The sequence below is a fragment of the Helianthus annuus genome, chromosome 8 (genome assembly GCF_002127325.2).
Source record: "Helianthus annuus cultivar XRQ/B chromosome 8, HanXRQr2.0-SUNRISE, whole genome shotgun sequence".
NCBI lineage: Eukaryota > Viridiplantae > Streptophyta > Magnoliopsida > Asterales > Asteraceae > Helianthus > Helianthus annuus.
This window is the reverse complement of record NC_035440.2, coordinates 129,988,966-130,009,296: the sequence shown is the minus strand read 5'-3', so window position 1 is coordinate 130,009,296 and position 20,331 is coordinate 129,988,966. Positions and strand designations below refer to the sequence as shown.

General features: G+C 40.0%; 1 protein-coding gene across 1 annotated transcript; it reads left to right on the top strand.

The window, feature by feature from the left end:
* Positions 1-16,270: 16,270 nt before the first annotated feature.
* Positions 16,271-19,349, top strand: LOC110873859 (transcription factor MYB35). The gene is made up of 3 exons (XM_022122870.2): positions 16,271-16,579; positions 16,681-16,813; positions 18,450-19,349. The coding sequence occupies exons 1-3, from the start codon at positions 16,447-16,449 to the stop codon at positions 19,180-19,182; spliced, it is 999 nt and encodes a 332-aa protein (XP_021978562.1). The 5' UTR covers positions 16,271-16,446; the 3' UTR covers positions 19,183-19,349.
* Positions 19,350-20,331: the final 982 nt, after the last annotated feature.

Below are 20,331 nucleotides of genomic sequence, written 5' to 3'. Positions count from 1 at the left end.
ATGGTCCTTAACAACCCCCGCGTGAACGGGTGCTGAGTCCAAACAATAGTACTACGTCGTTAAGGCAGGTAGACAGCATTCCACGTGTAAACATAACAACAAGCATTCATTTAGTCACGTAATACATGCAGAACGGTTAGCGTTTAAATAATTGAGTAGTGTGTTCGATTGTGATTTTAGTAGGTAACGTATGTAACACCCAAAAGTGCTAAAGCAAAAAGGGTTCGAGTATACTTACAACGATTGATGGATTGAAGGGAGCGCTTGAGAGTAGGGTTAGCCTGAATAGTTCGATAGCATAATGATGAGTAACGCGTAAAATGGAAACAAGTGTTGATGGGTCGAACAGCCTGGTCGATCGGTCGATAAGTTCGATCGAACGGGTTGTTCGTTCGGTTTGAAAGTCCGTTCGGACAGCCTGTTCGGTCGGCCGGTTGGCTCGATCGGGTGGACTGTTCGAGTGGATTGTTTCTTCCTTTGAGTAGGATGTGTTTGTGTATGATGGCTTGTCCTTTTGAAGTTTTCGTTGTAGTATTTGAGAACACTGAAGTGTCCTTACCTTTCAGGTCGATCGATTGAATGGCCTGTTCGATCGGCCGGATTAACCGATCGGCTAGGTACTTCAGAAATGAGTCCTCAGCAGGATGTCACCTGATCGGACGGCATGTTCGATCGGATGGCACTCCAATACGTCGAACGAGTTGAAAATTGATTAAGTGTTGAATCATAGTATCTCATGATCCGAAGAGTAATGTTATCAAACAGTCGTTCGATTGAACATTACTCCGTTCAATACTATACTTCATGAAATTGTCAAAGTGTGAGAGCATGTGCTAGCCGATCGGCTGGCCTGGTCGATCGGCTGTCATGTCTGATCGGTTGGCCTGTTCGTTCGAACAGCCTGTTCGATCGGTCAGCTTCCTGACCTGGTCGGCCTGTTCGTCTAACACTTGACTGTTCTGATTGTTTGACGTTATATCAAAGTATTTTGACAACGAGCTGAACCATGGAACCTTCGTTCATATTTGTTCCCCCTGCTCGGACAGGAATCACCCAAGTCCGGCCGGTGAACGGTTTGGAACGGTAGTTTAACGTTTAACCCGAAATCGGTGAACCTCGTAGATAGAATCCGAATCTTGAACCACTCAACCATTAGAATGATTAGTGAGTTGGCTCAAGCTCCGTTTCTACCGGTTTGAAGGCATTGAGTGTAAAATGGGAAATTCCATCTTTCAATCCTTTACATCGTGTAGATGTTTAGATCTAGGATAGATCTTTGTTTGTTTATGTGGAAATCGGCTAGATCCAAGTGATTCTTGGTGGATTGAGTCCAAAACATGAAGTTCTTCAAGAACACCATGATGACATCATCCTAGAACACTTAGATCTTGATGATTTCACGGTTAGAAATCAAGATTTGAAAGATAGGAAGGTGTAGGGGTGTGCATTGATCAAGAAAGTACAAGATTTAGGATGAAATCTTACCGGGATTGAGAGAAATCTGAGAAATAGTGAAGAACACGAGCTGGTCGGTCAGAGAGTTTCCAAAAGTGGAAAGAATGACAATGACAGGGCCATTTATAGGCTTCCCAAAGAGGTAAGGGCTGGCCGATCGGCCAGACATCCCAATCGGACAGCCTGCTCGATCGGACAGTCCGTCTGATCGGCTGGGAGCCTGATCGATCAACAGCCTTTTTCGAGCGTTCTGTGCGGCGATTTCTGATATTTCGATTTCGATTGAAGACGATACGAATACGATTGAGTTCCTATTCAAATTACTTTTAGTCCCAACTACTATATCTACATACAAGCATCTATATTCCACACTATCTTTTCGCCACCATTCATCATAATTCGATTTCGATTGAGTTTGATTGAGTTTCGAGTTTCGATTCGATTGACCACACATAACATAAAGTAAACACGCACAGGTAACACATAAGGCACATACACACGTATAATAATACCAAAGTCGCATAATTCGAGTTTCGAGTTTCGAGTTTGGTTGATGATTCGATTATCTTGATTATTGATGGATTGACTTTATCGCATTGTTACTTCCTACTATTCACAGTCGTAAAGCGTTTCGCATCGATTAAACATTCGATTACTTCGATTCCTTTGATCAACAACACTTACTCCACATAATACAATTAAAACAAACATAAAAATAGACTAATTACAGTCAAAGAAGTCAAACTTGACTTTGACTTTGACATTCGAAAAACACGGGGTGTTACAGCCTCCCCTTGTTTAGGGAATTTCGTCCCGAAATTAGGCTGAGAGCTGTACAGCGCCGTGAATCATCTTGAACAACTGCGGGTACTTCGCCTTCATGTCGCTTTCGAGTTCCCAAGTGAACTCTGCGCCTCGTTTTCCTTCCCATCGGACTTTCACGATAGGTATGCGTGAGTGCCTGAGTTGCTTGGTTTGGCGATCCATGATTTCGACAGGTTTCTCCACGAAGTGTAGCGTTTCGTTGACTTGAAGGTCGTCGAGAGGTACAATTAGATCATGGCCAGCTAGGCATTTTCGGAGGTTTGACACATGGAAAGTCGGGTGGACGTTACCGAGTTCCTTCGGTAGTTCGAGTCTGTAGGCGACTTTTCCGATCCTTTCCAGAATCTTAAAAGGTCCAACATATCGAGGCTCTAGTTTCCCTCTCTTGCCGAATCTGACCACACCCTTCCAAGGTGATACCTTTAGGAGTACGTAGTCGCCAACGTCAAATTCAAGGGGTTTGCGTCTTCTATCGGCGTAACTTTTCTGTCTATCCCGGGCTTTCGACAAGTTATCTCGAATCTGGAGGATTTTGTCAGTCGTTTCTTGTAATAACTTGGGACCGGTTAATTGCGAGTGACCGATCTCATGCCATACAATAGGCGATCGACATCTTTTTCCATATAGGGCCTCGAATGGTGCCATTTGGATGCTGGCATGATAACTGTTGTTGTACGAGAATTCGACTAACGACAGGTATTTGTTCCAACTACTACCGAAGTCTATGACACACGCACGAAGCATGTCTTCAAGAGTACGGATCGTTCTTTCAGTCTGTCCGTCGGTTTGAGGATGGAATGCGGTACTTAGATTAAGCGACGTACCAAGGGCCGCTTGAAACGTTTCCCACAAACGCGAAGTAAACCGAGCGTCACGGTCTGAAATGATGTCACGAGGCGTACCATGATTACAAATGATCTCGTCGGTGTAGATTCGGGCTAGTCGTTCTACCTTGTAGTCTTCCCGTATTGGCAAAAAGTGGGCTGATTTTGTCAGACGATCAACTATAACCCAAATATTGTCGTGACCTGATGGCATGGGCAGAAGTTTGGTTATGAAATTCATAGCTATACTCTCCCACTTCCATATAGGGATTGGCGGTTGTTCGAGTAAGTCAGAAGGTCGCTGATGTTCAGCCTTAACTCTTGCACAAGTCAGGCAACTTCCAACATAAAGAGCGATATCCCGTTTCATGCCCGGCCACCAGTACTTGTAGCGAAGGTCCTGGTACATTTTATCGGCACCGGGATGAATAGAATATCGGGATTTGTGGGCTTCGTCCATTATAATCTTACGCAAATCGGTTCGCTTAAGGATCCAGATTCGGTCTAGATAATAGAAGATCCCATTCGCTTTGCTTACAAGCTGAGCTCCATCGTGATAAATCCTCCCTTTCTTCAAAGTGCGTTCATTAAAACAAGCATGTTGGGCTTCGCGGATGAGGGTTTCGAGATCATGCTGGGCTTGGGTATTGCGAATACTGAGCAAATAACTCCGTCTGCTGAGCGCGTCGGCAACAACATTTGCCTTGCCTGGGTGATAACGAATCTCACAGTCGTAATCGCTAAGAAGTTCTACCCATTGGCGTTGACGCATGTTAAGTTACTTCAAATTAAAGATGTGTTGTAAACTCCTGTGATCGGTGAAGATTGTACACTTAGTACCGTACAGGTAGTGTCGCCAAATCTTCAATGCAAAAACAACTGTGCCTAGCTCGAGATCATGGGTTGTATAGTTCTTCTCGTGGATTTTGAGCTGACGAGATGCGTAAGCTATAACCTTGTCCCGCTGCATAAGAACACAACCAAGACCATGGTTGGAAGCATCACAATAGATAATGAAGTCGTTGTTTCCGTCGGGCAATGTGAGAACAGGAGCATTGCAAAGCATATGCTTGAGGGCTTGAAAGGCAGACTCTTGTTCAGTTCCCCAAACAAAAGGCTTGTCCTTAGGAGTAAGGGCGGTAAGCGGCACAACGATTTTAGAGAAACCTTCGATAAATCGTCGATAATAGCCCGCTAGTCCGAGAAAAGAACGAACTTCAGACGGGTTCTTAGGCGTAATCCAGCTCTTAACTGCTTCAATCTTCGTGGGGTCGACATGAATTCCTTGACTATTAATGATGTGACCCAGAAACTGAACCTCCTCCAGCCAGAATTCACACTTGGAGAACTTGGCATAGAGTTGATTTCCCTGGAGTAGCTCGAGAACCAAACGTAGATGTTGCGCGAGTTCAGCTTTCGGCTTAGAATAGATCAAGACATTGTCGATGAACACGATGATGAAGCGGTCTAGAAATGGCTTACACACGCGATTCATCAGATCCATGAAAACCGCGGGTGCGTTAGTTAAACCAAAAGGCATAACAACGAACTCATAGTGGCCGTATCTAGTGCGAAAAGCGGTTTTAGAGATGTCTTCCTCTTGAATGCGCAATTGATGATAGCCTGAACGTAGATCGATCTTCGAGAAACACTTAGCACCTTGCAGTTGGTCAAACAAGTCATCGATTCGAGGCAGAGGGTAACGGTTCTTGATGGTTAACTTATTCAACTCCCAATAGTCGATGCACATCCTGAACGACCCATCCTTCTTTTTAACGAAAAGGACTGGTGCGCCCCAAGGAGAGTTGCTCGGGCGAATAAATCCTTTTTCAAGTAACTCCTGGAGTTGATTCGAGAGTACCCTCATTTCGGATGGCGCGAGTCGGTAAGGGGCTTTGGCTACAGGGTTAGCTCCAGGAATGAGGTCGATACGAAAGTCGATATCACGACTTGGCGGTAGTCCAGGAAGATCATCAGGGAACACCTGAGGAAACTCATGGACCACTGGAACGTCTTTGACTTCGGCCTTCCTTTTCTTTTCCTTCTCCGCTACTACAATGTTGGCCAAGAAAGCTTTGTATTCCTTGCGGAGATACTTGCTAGCTTGGATGCATGACATGAGCTTGAGACCTTTCGAAGCTGTTTCACCGTACACACATAATAGATCACCATTCGCGAGCGAGAATCGAATCATTTTATCAAAGCACACAACTTCAGCATGGTTTTCGCGAAGAAAGTCCATGCCTACTATTACGTCAAAACTTCCGAGCTGCATCGGAATAAGGTCGATTGGAAAGATGTGATTGTTGAGTTCGAGAGTACAATCACGGAGTACAGAGTTAACGGCGACAGTTCTTCCAGTAGCGACTTCGACTTCGAATGACGAGGAGAGATAAGAGCGCTTACGACTAAGGAGCTTCTTGAATTCAAACGACACAAAGCAGTTATCGGCTCCAGTATCAAACAAACACGATGCATAAATACCATTCACAAGGAACGTACCATTAACCACGTTGTTTTCAGCCTGGGCTTGACGAGCGTTGATGTTGAACGTTCTGGCACGGGCTGCTTGTTGTTGCTGGGGCTCTTGCTTCACCACCCTGTTCGGGCACATGTTTGCAAAGTGGCTAGGGTCTCCACATGCAAAGCAGACTCGAGCATTGACCGTGGGCGCTTGAGCTGCGTGCTGGCCTTGAGGGGCTGGGAGTAGAGCTTGACGAGCAGTGGCAGGAGCTGTGGTGTTTCGGGGACCATAACGACAGTTCGCAGTGAAATGACCGTAGAGGTTGCAGTGAGCGCAGAAACGACATGCGAGTCCCCGCCGGATGATGATATGAGCATGTCGGGCAGAGTGGGTGGGGACCTGTGTAAGTACGCTTTGCTGGCGGTGCATTGGTCACTGGAGCTAGTCGGTGATGCAACTGCTGCTGAGCCTGTACGACTTGCAGAGGGGCAGCAGTAGTTGTGACAGCACAATTCTTGTTGCTGGAGCTGCTGTTGTTGTGCTTCTTCCTTCGACGTGATTAGTTGGATGGTTGAGCAGTGGAGTCGGTGGTTGTTGCAGTTGTAGCTTGATGCAAAGACTTGGAGGGCTTATCCCATACACCAGATTTTACTTGCTTGCCATTGATCTCGGCGACAAGCAAGAAAGTCTCCTCAATTGACGATGTCTTGGCGGCGTGAACAAAGTCGGCAACACAATCAGGTAGAGCTCGAATGTACTTCTTGATGGCCATGTCTGGCGTCTTGACTTGATCGGGACAGATAATGCTAAGCTGCTTGAAGCGAGCAGTCAAGGCAGCATTGTCTCCATCCTTCTGCTTGATGTTCCAAAACTCGTCCTCCAGCTTTTGGCGTTCATGGGGAGGGCAGAATTCGTCCATCATGATGGCCTTCAGCTCTTCCCAAGTCAGCTCATAAGCTGCATCATTCCCGCGTTTGTTTCGTTCTGCCGTCCACCAGTCTAGAGCTCGGGACTGGAAGACGCCGGTCGCATTTAGGGTATGGAGATTTTCAGGACAGCCGCTTTGGCGCAGAGTGACTTCAACCGAATCAAACCATTGAAACATGGCGGTAGGGCCATCTTCTCCGGTGAATTCTTTTGGTCCGCATGCCTTAAACTGTTTGAAGCTGAAAACAGTCTTGTTAGCATCTTTAGGAGCTTCGATTCTCGACTCCTCCGATGATTTGCTAACGTTTTCGTAAACATCGCTCACAGCTTTGGCCACTTGCTTGGCGATGATAGCAGCAAGGCGACCGTCTCGCTTCTCTTGACGGGTAAGATGGTGTCGGTGTCCGGATGACGACATGGTCTGCAACAGACATCGTCACAGAACTCAACACAACCATTCGACTCTCACCTCACACGTCTACTACTTACTAAAGTTTAGGAACACGGTAAGCACGAATCACATAAACACAGAGGCACCAAACCACATAGTCACAAAAGCACATAAGCACGTAGGGCACAGAATCAAAGAAGCACATAAACACATACGCATTTAATCACAGAGGCATATAATACCACGTAATCCTCCTATCAATACACAATAGCATACTCAGTATCCTGACTGCCTCTAAGATTTGCGAGCATTCGAGTATAGCGATAACATATCGAGTAGTATAGCATAATCGTATAACATAGCATAATGTCGTCTAAAATTGCAGCGACTTGTTAGCGTCTTGAGATAGAATAGCAATGCGAGTCGTGTGTGTCGATCGAAGTGATAGCAAAAATCGAGGAACTTTCAAAAATTTTTAAACAAATAAACAGATAAATACACATAAAACACACAAAGATCGACGAATTATCAGAGTCAGCAGTTGCGGGCTCAGAACGAAATACATAAAATCGAGAGGTAGATTTTCTGCGGCTATTAGACATCGACTACCCAAAGCGATTCGACTATTCACAATAGACTTGTCGTCACATTTCGACTTTCGGGATCGTGTTTCTGCCTCGATTCTTGGGCATTCAACACGCATTCCCTAGGTAATACTCGTGAGTTCAGGTCGTTAGAGTCCATCTAGGCTTTGGTGAGATAAAATAAAAATCGGAACAAGTTGTCAAGGTTAGGGTTTCACCCCTAGCTTAGCAACTTCTTCCTTGTTTTAGCAGAGTTGAGGAGATTATTCATCAAAATATGGATTTCACTCCTGATTTGGTATAATTCTCCTCATTTGTTATTGAAAGTAATGAGAAAATCATTGATAAATTGATAAAATCAACATTGACCAAGCAATTTAGTCGAGAGTTTGCGGTTTTCACAGCTAATCCTGACTAAATCGCTTGACTTTATTTGGAAATTCGAGTGCAGTGATAGCGAGAAATAGCTGGATATGGCACATAAGCTTGGTCTGTTGGTTCCTAACTATAGTCTAGGTCTCTAAGACAGCGACCCGGACTAGGTCGTGTCTGGCCTAATTCCCTATAGTTATGGCTCTGATACCAATCTGTCACACCCCAACCGATGGCGGAATCATCGGGGCATGACACTGAGCGAAACAGATTGTCCAGGAGTTTCCACAACAACTATCATTACCATTCAGTTTAAATAATACGTCCCATACCGTATCCCAAACAGTAAAACAAATTATTACAGAATACAACTAGTCAAATATTCTGTTCCGACAACTCAGATTCAAATATAATAATAAATATTGTTTGTTTGCTTCTAAAGACCCCTAGCTTGACCACTATAGACAACTATTTGTTGGGGGGGCTCTAGAGCTTTATTCTAGCCTCGCTTCCCTAGCAAGTAAACACCTTAAACACCTGTCACATACGTTAAAATAAAGTCAGTACATATAATGTAAAGGTGAGCATACAAGTTTGGTAATAGCATATAGAGTTCGAAATAGTTTACGCATAACCAGCACGTACACACAGGAAAACGAAGCATGTTAATTATCGACATGGATCCATCGATACCAATGACTGCGGGTTGACTGCCCAAGGCAGTTCGCAATACATGATTACCACCGTAATCCATGCAAGTAATGGTCCTTAACAACCCCCGCGTGAACGGGTGCTGAGTCCAAACTATAGTACTACGTCGTTAAGGCAGGTAGACAACATTCCACGTGTAAACATAACAACAAGCATTCATTTGGTCACGTAATACATGCAGAACGGTTAGTATTTAAATAATTGAGTAGTGTGTTCGATTGTGATTTTAGTAGGTAACGTATGTAACACCCAAAAGTGCTAAAGCAAAAAGGGTTCGAGTATACTCACAGCGATTGATGGATTGAAGGGAGCACTTGAGAGTAGGGTTAGCCTGAATAGTTCGATAGCATAATGATGAGTAACGCGCAAAATGGAAACAAGTGTTGATGGGTCGAACAACCTGGTCGATCGGTCGGTAAGTTCGATCGAACGGGTTGTTCGTTCGGTTTGACAGTCCGTTCGGACAGCCTGTTCGGTCGGCCGGTTGGCTCGATCGGGTGGACTGTTCGAGTGGATTGTTTCTTCCTTTGAGTAGGATGTGTTTGTGTATGATGGCTTGTCCTTTTGAAGTTTTCGTCGTAGTATTTGAGAACACTGAAGTGTCCTTACCTTTCAGGTCGATCGATCGAACGGCCTGTTCGATCGGCCGGATTAACCGATCGGCTAGGTACTTCAGAAATGAGTCCTCAGCAGGATGTCACCTGATCGGACGGCATGTTCGATCGGATGGCACTCCAATACGTCGAACGAGTTGAAAATCGATTAAGTGTTGAAGCATAGTATCTCATGATCCGAAGAGTAATATTATCAAACAGTCGTTCGATCGAACATTACTTCGTTCAATACTATACTTCATGAAATTTTCAAAGTGTGAGAGCATGTGCTAGCCGATCGGCTAGCCTGGTCGATCGGCTGTCATGTCCGATCGGTTGGGCTGTTCGTTCGAACAGCCTGTTCGATCGGTCAGCTTCCTGACCTGGTCGGCCTGTTCGTCTAACACTTGACTGTTCTAATTGTTTGACGTTATATCGAGGTATTTTGACAACGAGCTGAACCATGGAACCTTCGTTCTTATTTGTTCCCCCTGCTCGGACAGGAATCACCCAAGTACGGCCGGTGAACGGTTCGGAACGGTAGTTTAATGTTTAACCCGAAATCGGTGAACCTCGTAGATAGAATCCGAATCTTGAACCACTCAACCATTAGAATGATTAGTGAGTTGGCTCAAGCTCCGTTTCTACCGGTTTGAAGGCATTGAGTGTAAAAGAGTTGAAAGAAAGTTGGGAAATTCCATCTTTCAATCCTTTACATCGTGTAGATGTTTAGATCTAGGATAGATCTTTGTTTGTTAATGTGGAAATCGGCTAGATCCAAGTGATTCTTGGTGGATTGAGGCCAAAACATGAAGTTCTTCAAGAACACCATGATGACATCTTCCTAGAACACTTAGATCTTGATGATTTCACGGTTAGAAATCAAGATTTGAAAGATAGGAAGGTGTAGGGGCGTTCATTGATCAAGAAAGTACAAGATTTAGGATGAAATCTTACCGGGATTGAGAGAAATCTGAGAAATAGTGAAGAACACGAGCTGGTCGGTCAGAGAGTTTCCAAAAGTAGAAAGAATGACAATGACAGGGCTATTTATAGGCTTCCCAAAGAGGTAAGGGCTGGCCGATCGGCCAGGCATCCCGATCGGACAGCCTGCTCGATCGGACAGTCCGTCCGATCGGCTGGACTGTTCAATCGGCTGGGAGTCTGATCGATCAACAGCTTATTTCGAGCGTTTGGTGCGACGATTTCTGATATTTCGATTCCGATTGAAGACGATTTGAATACGATTGAGTTCCTATTCAAATTACTTTTAGTCCCAACTACTATATCTACATACAAGCATCTATATTCCATACTATCTTTTCGCCACCATTCATCATAATTCGATTTCGATTGAGTTTGATTGAGTTTCGAGTTTCGATTCGATTGATCACCACACATAACATAAAGTAAACACGCACAAGTAACACATAAGGCACACACACACGTATAATAATACCAAAGTCGCATAATCCGAGTTTCGAGTTTGGTTGATGATTCGATTATCTTGATTATTGATGGATTGACTTTATCGCATTGTTAATTCCTACTATTCACAGTTGTAAAGCGTTTCGCGTCGATTAAACATTCGATTACTTCGATTCCTTTGATCAACAACACTTACTCCATATAATAAAATTAAAACAAACAAACATAAAAATAGACTAATTACAGTCAAAGAGGTCAAACTTGACTTTGACTTTGACATTCGAAAAACACGGGGTGTTACAAGTAAGGTATATATATATATATATATATATATATTTAAAGACAAAAATACTAAAAATATATGTTGGTAGTCGGCTTCGACGTGTACGTTTGTCGGTTGTGTTAAAAATCGCGTAAAATACGTCGTTTGTCGTTTTAAACCCGTCTTTCGATCCGATTTGGATTGTGGACAATAAAATTTGATTACGGAGCTAAATATATTGTAATATTTCATATTTGAAGGTAATACACGTGTCCGATGCTTTCGTTTCGTTGCCGGTGCGTTCCTGCAGTCGCGTTTTTCGTTCACATATGTATTTGTGACGTATGAAGGCACTATAAATTCACAAAACTAAATTTATATGTATAAAATATACGTATAAAATTCCTATATGTTGGCGTTGTCAGTATTTTGCTCGGTTTTAGTTCGTTATCGTTTAACATTCAACGGTTTTTCCGTAAACCACATTCCCGCACTGTAAAGCCGGTTAGCCACTCCTAGACACTCCTAAGGTCTATTTAAGTTAATTTGCATCTTAAACTATACTTATAATTGTCCTAATGTTCGTTTTGTGCGTAATTAAGAGTCGTAAATTATCGGTTGTCACATTCTTTTTCCATGAACCCTCATTCTTACTTGCCTTCAGAACCAGACACTTCGTTCGTGGTATGACTAGGAAAAAAATTTGCTAGAACCATGGGTTCTTAGCTTATAGAAGGTGGCTAAGTCAGGGGATTGAACTTCAACACCATGGTTTTCAACGAGTTTACACAGGACTAAAAAAATCCTCAACATCTCCGGCATGATCTGAGTGTAGCTCAGACTAGTGAGAGTTAAAAACTTAGTAACCAGAGGAGGATAGGGGTATTTGAAACCGATGGTGAAAGAGAAGGCTAAGAAACAGATCCAGGAGAGGGAAACAAAATTAGAGTTCACATTGCAATCGTACGGGTGAAAAAATAGCAGATTTTGGAAAAAAAAACATTTGAAGATTGAAGCTGGAAGTTTTTAAATCGGAAAATGTACATGTTTTGATCTCAGGTTCTTTTAAAAGGTTTTGAGTCGTGAAATATTTGCTCACACTTTTTATGTTTAACGATGACAAACTGGTTCTTTTTGCTACCGTGAAAATCGCCAAGTATAAAGAAAAATTAAAAAGACAGAAGAAGAAATTTGAAAGAGAAGATAAAAGGTTACCTTGGATCTCTAGAGGGGATGATGATATAAATTCAAATGGGAATAGTTAATGAGATAATATACGTGATAACCAAAATGACCGCATTTAGTATGTAGCTTCTCCAGCTGACCTGTTTTTGAGGACAATTGTCATGGGTGACTATTTCGACCAATATTATGGACAGAGTCTGACGATCCGAGATATTTAATAGGTTTGATATCCTGAACCTAGTTCCTATATTTAACTAACCCATATTTGCACGTGTTGTTAAACTTGTACAAGAAGGAACGAATGCGACCAAGTCAAGCCAATGACTTACACTTTATGTTGAATATGTGACCGTTGGCTTTATGGAACGAGTCTACAACGTTCACTAGGGGAATATCTGAAGTATCCCCAGGATATCGGATTGTTAGTATTTATCTTATCACTATAAATAAGAGGCAAGTTGATCGATCTAGGGGTTACACACTCTGCTTACACTTTACATTGGGATACTCACCTGTTCTCTTTTGCATCTTACTCACTCACGCTTACACTAGCACTAGAAATCAATGTATAATTGATCAGCATTGTTCTCGAGTTGTACTCTTTTATTGAAATAATATTGATTGTGTTAGACAACTTTTAGTCGTCTCTCGAGGTTTTGTGTCGGTGATCTAGATTTACAAAGGTTTTCCTCATAACATCGTGTGTTCTTTGTTGTTTTTCCTTTGCTTTAATCTCAATATCCCGAGCCATATCGTGATAATCTGAGCAGAATTTTTAGCAATTCAAACTATTTATCGAGACAAACACTTAGCATTTACAATTATCAAATTGAGAATCACATTCATAACAATTTTTCTTATAATTCAAAGACTAGCACACTCCCTCACTTAACAAATTTGATCACTAAATTGCTTGGATAATTTTTGACTAAAACAAGTATTTTACTTACTAATGCATCATGAAATCCAAAAAAACACTATCTTAGAAGTCAGAATTGGACATTGGGTAGATTTTAGGAGTATATTTTAAAGAATGTGTGGGTTTGACATTAATAAAAAAGTCATAATCAGGCTTGGCCCCGAGAGGGTTTTCTTGTCACACCCCAACCAATGGCGGAAACATCGGGATGAGACGAAGTGTGAAGATTGCTCGAGACATCATAACGCTAATAATTGTGACAAGTATTTAAATAATCATTTCATTTCATTTCTAAAGAATCAAGTACAAGGTTTTGAAACAAAGTACAACAACATGAATAATAAAATGATACAATACAAATACAATTCTTTCTAAGTGTGTATCTAAGCATCCTACTAGATTCCATGCATCGTCAACATCCACCTGTAACATGTTAAAATAAAGTTCAATGCAAAAGCAAAGGAGAGTATACAAGTTTGATACGTACATAGCAAAAGATAAGTTTTGAACAATTCCTCATAGCAAGCATGTGATTCAAGATAAGCCTTTAAATATGGTATGTGTCTAACATATCAAACCAAGGAAACGCAATATGCTCATGACATAACCGAGATAAAGGGGCGGGTCGTTAATCCTATAGCGCTACATATGTCACGGTTTGGCTCGTACGAAGTTAATGATAAATTCAACACATAAGATAAATCCAAGTTTAAAGCATCAAGCCATCACGTATACAAGCATGTTATAGGAATGTTCATGTGTTTAATCAAAATGTTCACGTGTAAGTTGATAGATAAACATGTTACACCCCAAAAGTGGTAAAAGTAAAAAGGGGGAAATACGAGTATACTCACAAAGTTTGCATATGTTTTCCGACTATCCAATGTGACAAAGTTGACGAGGTTGGAAGGTTGAATGCGTAAAGGTTTAAGTTCAAGCATGTTTAGAGTCGAGATTCGGAATGAAAGTGAAATGAAAATATTATATCAAAATATTCATCTTCACACATAACACTTGTATGAAACTTGGTAACCACAAGGGTTATAATGATTTCATGATTTGAACACCCATAAGAATCATAACAAGGTTTAGGTCCTTAGATGATAACCTACTACTTTGACAAATGAATATGATTTCAACATCAATGATTCGAGTGTACATAGATAGTATTTAGGTTGTATAATATACACATATTATTAAGTCCAAATGTTCAAGTATTCAAGTAAGAGGTAGAAGATTACATCTTCATTTAGGTACCTCAAGTTGAGTCATGGGTGTCATGGATGGGGTAGGAAGACAAGGCTTCCATTTAGGTACCCCTTTGATGTTCACCACTACACTTGATGTAAAAACAACCAAGGAGGGTCATGAACTAAGGTCTTTACATGTATGTAAAGTAAACTAACTAATAGAAATCATCAAATCATGTGAGGATTGTATGTTTGGACAACCCAAGTTGTTCCATAATCACTCATGTATCAAAGACTATGTTTGACATGATTTGTGGGTTGAAACCCTAGACAAAACACCAAGTTTATGAGGTTTAATCCTCTGATTTCAAATGTCTCAACCTCGTTTTTAAGCTTAACCAACCATGGGATAAGTTGTAAGCATTAGGACATAGGCATGAGATGTGTTAGACACAAGTTGCATAGGTTTAAACAAGTTTTGAAGAACATAAAAATCAAACAGAAAGTTTATGGACTATTTCGGGGCATTTCCAGGTCTGATTTCTCCAAGGAGAAGTCTAGGAATCGAACCCCATGATTATCCAAGCAAGTAGGAAAAAGAATCAAGTGAATCGGATAAGAATTGAGTGAGTTATGCTCATTTTCGTGAAGGGGTGTCAATCTGCTCGAACCTTTGCTTTCAGCTACGGTTTGGAGGATGTTTTGAGAGTTTTTAGTGTTGCAAAAGTGGTAGGGAGGCTGGTTATAAGTGGTATTTATAGGGGGAAGGATTCGGGTTTCAATGGGTTGGGCTTTGGAAGTGTTTAGAAGGGGTTACACCTTGAAACTAGCCCACAAAACCCAACTATATGGGGCTGAATTTTGCTGAATTGGGGCTGCCATATTTCTTTATTTTTTTTTATTTTTTTTATTTTTTTAAAACATTATAATGAGTAATTTTGTTAATTAAGTTGTGTAATAATATGCAACAATGTTTCCCCTAACTTGTAACAAGGTGAAATATGAAATAAAACATGATTTAACTAGGTAAAAAGTGTAATGTACAAGTATGTAACATGTTTGTAAGTGACAAGTATATGTCACATATTAGATGATTAACCGTTGTATAAATAAGCATATTATTAGGGGTTTTTAGGTATCAACAATATAAGGACAAGCATGGACATGCATCGTGAATAAGTATAAGTATGAATTACAAATAAGGATTCGATGTACAATGAATTCGAACGTATGAACATGTAGATGGTGAATTTAAAGAAATACGAATTTTATTTATGATCCAAGTCTCGGATTTTACAACGAAAAGACGACTACAATAATACAAGATTTCCAAAAATAGCATTACAAGGCGAGCTTTCTAATTATGGAAAGTATGAAAAAGCAGGGCGTTACATTTCTATTGGAAGGCGGGTTCGATAGCGTGGACCTTAGCCCTTAGGGTGTTCCAAGATTTAGGGTATGAATGGTATTATTGATTTACGGTTTATGTGGGTGTTTTATCGTGGAAAATGTAATCCTTAACCAATCACATAACTTTATTATCTTATTTTGCATTACTAATCCTTACTTAAGAACTAGAAATTAGCATAAAATCATGATTGTTGGTTGTGAAGTTTGGGAAAAAACTCGGCTGAATATATATTAAATTCATTGCAATGTTTTATATTTGTCAAAGCCTAAACATAGTTAAACCTGGGCTAAGACAAGCGCAAAAAGGAAAATCAGTGGCTCGATCATGGTTCAGTAGGAGATAAAACCAAATCGAACCGGACCGGACCGGACCGTCACACCACTACTAAAATATATACACTTCAAGATTCAAATAACATGCATTCTAACATGTAATAGTTCATTGGTTTCCTATATCATGCAAAAATGGTGGATAACATGATAATAGCATGGCACATAATGGACTTTTGATTTTCCCATTAATTAGTTGAATCATGTGTTTATCAAACTTGTGATCTCATTTGTAACTAATCAAATCACACTAAAAACTCATTCCCACCTTGTAAATCCAAACTATAATCAACAACTTAGGTTTGTAATTAGTTTAATCTATTGTTTAACCAAATAATCCACCAAATATAAACCTATTTCAAGATTTTTTGATCAAAACAATTGTTGAAGTAGATGCCATTTTATCATGAAATTTTAGTTAATTAGAGCATGCTTTTCTTGCCTTCTCTTCTACCCTACAATTGAACTTTCTTTTAAGTTCATTATCTTTGAGCATTTCCATTATTAGGATGCATAACTCATGATGCGATATTCTCTCTCTTTCGGTGACTTTTGATCTAGCATACAATCGTGATCATGGTAAGGCCTTCGTGTTGTGACAAGATCAATATGAGAAAAGGACCATGGAACGAAGAGGGGGATGGGCATATGCTCGCCTTTGTGAACAAACAAACAAGTAATTGGCAAGTTGGGGCTCCAAGAAAACCAGGTTATCTATATCTACTTTGATTATGAATTAATATAATTTATCTATGCAAAAACTGTCCCATAGGTTCTAATGTTTGTGGGTTTTTTTTGGTAAAATAAAAGGATTAAGAAGATGTGGGAAGAGTTGTCGGTTAAGGAAAACAAGCGTTACGAGAAATGATAACACTGGGCATGAAAACTTTACGCCTCAAGAAGAGGAGTTAATCATCAAGCTTCATTCCGCTATAGGCAGCAGGTATTTTTCTTTTTTTTTTTCATCAAAATGTTGCTTATTTTCGCTTCTATTCATAAAGATGGTTAATTTGGATATTTGATCTAGATGTTAAAACATATATCACTAAACAAGTCAAGAATCACTGGAAATGACCAAATTTATGGAAGTTTTGATGAAACCCATATTACGTGTATTACTAAAAATTGAGTATTACTGAAGGCAATAGACCATAAGTTGATCCCAAAAATCCCAAATAAAAAAAAATGTAAATACTGACGGATTACTGGCATACGCTAGTAATCCCTAAGTGAATACTGACGGATTACTGGCATACGCCTGCATGTAGCAGGGAAAAATTACACCCTCGGTAAAATCCGTCGATAAAATATGGGCCACATCACCCATGTCATATTTTCTGACAGAGTGACGGATTACCAATGGATACCACTTTCATCGAGGGATATATGATGAATACTTCCGTCAACTAAAGGACTTTGTTTTGTAGTGTAGATGATGAATCAATTGAATTCGGACTAGACCGCGGGTTCAACCGGGAATCACTAGTCTTACCAGTCCAAAACTATCAAAAAATCAGACACAAAACACCTGCCAGTTCTTGAAAAAACCGGAAAATTGGCGATAACCAGATTACAAAAACCACTTATCACTTAAATTAGCCAATAGCTGGCATTAACTGAAAGCTACTGACGTTTGCCTTTTGCTTAAAGGGGTGCAGCTTCACAAAGGCCATGGGGTGTCGCTTCGCGTCCCCCACCACCTAATGAAGTTTAGCGCCCTAAACCACCGCGCCTCCGTTAAAGGGGGCGCTATCCTTGGCTTCCGCCAAAAGAATAGCGCGCATGAGACTCTCGATCCCGAAAATACCGTACCGAATTTGTTTTCAAATTCGGATCCCGTCCCGATACCGTCCCGACCCCGAAAATACCGTACCGAATTTTTTCGGTATCAGAAACAGTATCCACTTTTTGGCATTTTCGGTATCGGTTTTTTCGGGATCGGTACCGGTTCGATACTGGTAAAATACCAAATTTTATAAAGTCCCCTATTTATATGTCGCCTAACTGGTGCTTACATGAGGTAATAAAGCCCCTAGGGTTATGGTTATATGTGAGGTGGAGTTTGGCTTCCACTTTGATGTGGGCGATGTGGGATGGTAGTCTCACAAAATATTTTTTTAAGTTTTAAAATTAAAATTTTCATTTCTTTAAACTTCTTTAAAGCATATAATATTGTTCAATTTGATAGCGACTATTCAAATATTCAAATATTAATTGTGTAAATATATATATGTGTGTTATGAACTATGCAAATGTGTATATAGTATTTAAATTTTATGCATTTCTTAAATATGTTTTGATTTAATTATAAGGCTGTCCGATTCTTGAATTCGGTCCGTCTGGTCCGACCAGTGAACCAATAAGGTGATGATCGGCCAGGTTACGAAAACATTGGTAGTAATAGATCCCCATACATAACGGTGTTTGATGTTTTCTACTTATAATCTCCTAGAAGGCCACCTACCTAACATAGGTTGCATTTTACTTACCTCAATGGTTAGCAGATGTGATGTGGGGTAAGTTGAGTTTTCTAGTAATGATTTTTTTATAGTTATTAATGCTATATGTTTCTTTTCTAGGTGGCCAATTATAGCCCAACAACTTCCTGGAAGGACAGAAAATGATGTGAAGAACTACTGGAACACTAAACTAAAGAAGAAGTTATCATCAATGGGAATTGATCCAGTCACTCACAGGCCTTTCTCGCAAATGCTTGCCGACTATGGAAACATAAGTGGACTCACAAGAACCCAAACTAGAATGCATTCACTTGGTAGGGACATCAAGAACACGTTCTTTGTTTCGAGTGATCAAGAAATCCAACATGTTCCTATGGAAACATTAATGTTTCCTAGTTTCAACAACGATGTTGTCAAAGTAGAACCGCCAGAAATCGTCAAAACTGATTCACTAGATCTCCTAACTCAACTTCAAGCCATCACACATGTCAAGGACTCACCAACCAACCAAGAAATCTCTTATCCATTCCATGTTTCTATAGCATCATCTTCATCGTCTTCATCAAGCACTTGTTCAACCTTGAATGAAACAAATCCAAAACAAACATTTAATTGGCGTGAGTTTCTAATCGAAAATGTGCAAGATGGAAATGCAAATGATGAAGATCTCAACCTAGAAGTTGTTGGAGAGATTGACATAGTTCAAGGTAACAACAACACCATGTCGATGAATGGTGTCAAAGAAACTATGGAAGAAGCTTGTGACGGGTCATTTGTCGAGACCATGCTAAACGGGGATCATGACATGCTCTTGGACTTCCCTGGACTTATGGGTGAACCATCTTATTACTAAAATTTGGTTCAATTTGATTTCCTAATGTTAGAATAATGGTGTGCTGTTTTAAGGAATATGAGCCTTCTACAAAACCTTTTTGGAAAGCAATAGTGAGTTAATCAGTTTACTATTAAGACATATTTAAGTGGATTTTATATTAGAAATAATTGAACTTGTTAACAATAGATAATTCTTCTTAACGTCTTCCCTTTACTTCTAATCGAACTTCTTTTACAAAGACTTGACATGGTAAGGAAGAAGGGGGAACATGCACATTTTGAATAGCAGTACAACGGAGAGTTGTATGCTGCATTCGAGAAGGATAAATTCTTTCACATTTGGTGTCTCTGTGCTAGCAAGTCCATAGTGTGTTCTCTCAAAGGCATTCGTAGGTTTGCCAATCGCCCTACTTTAACTCCACATGAAACGGCCTTTTGCGAGTCGGGGGTGACTTGTCCCAGCCTCAGACCGAACTTCCCAAGTTGGTTTTGTCTCCCATTTGTGCTAAATGTAATTTAAGTGACCTTTGTTAGACTTCTAAATATCCATGTTTTATATATTATGCATGAACCTTTGTAATTTTGTATTATTGGTTGTGGGATACAAGATTGAGTGAATGCTTATTTCTCTTACGTTGGTTTTTTGACACGTTGAAGAATCTTAAAAATTCATTTGAGAACCATACATGTGACAGAGTCGATCTTTAAGAAAGATATATGAAAATAACATCTTACTTTTTAAAATGTTTTCATATATCAACTTACATTTTTTTACCGTTGCAGTGGTAATTTGCAACAAATTGTAGAAAAAACACCCGTATTCTAAAATGAAGTAAAACCATGACCTATCCGTTTTTTTTATAATCATAAAATATTTTGAAATATTTTAATTTTCGGTTTATTTTGATTTTATATTTCTTTTATTATTTAATTAAAACTTTTTTTTACTATTTAAACTAACCATTTTGACCCGAACTGTAATATGTTTACCACTTTATTTTTCACCATTTTATTTTTCAAAAGTAAGTTTACGTTTAGTTTGATATAGTTAACCACTTTAGATTAGATGAGACTTTCTCTTACTATATCAAACTAAATTTAATCTTACTTTTGACAAATAAAGTGGTAAACGTATTATAATCGTAGTTAAAATGGTTAGTTTAAATAG

What these genes read in the sequence shown, in the direction of transcription:
- LOC110873859 (XM_022122870.2), top strand. Translation starts at nt 16,447, where the DNA reads ATGGTAAGGCCTTCGTGTTGTGACAAGATCAATATGAGAAAAGGACCA. An exon ending in TGGGGCTCCAAGAAAACCAG is followed by an intron (nt 16,580 to 16,680) that starts GTTATCTATATC and finishes GTAAAATAAAAG; the next exon opens with GATTAAGAAGATGTGGGAAG. An exon ending in CATTCCGCTATAGGCAGCAG is followed by an intron (nt 16,814 to 18,449) that starts GTATTTTTCTTT and finishes TTTCTTTTCTAG; the next exon opens with GTGGCCAATTATAGCCCAAC.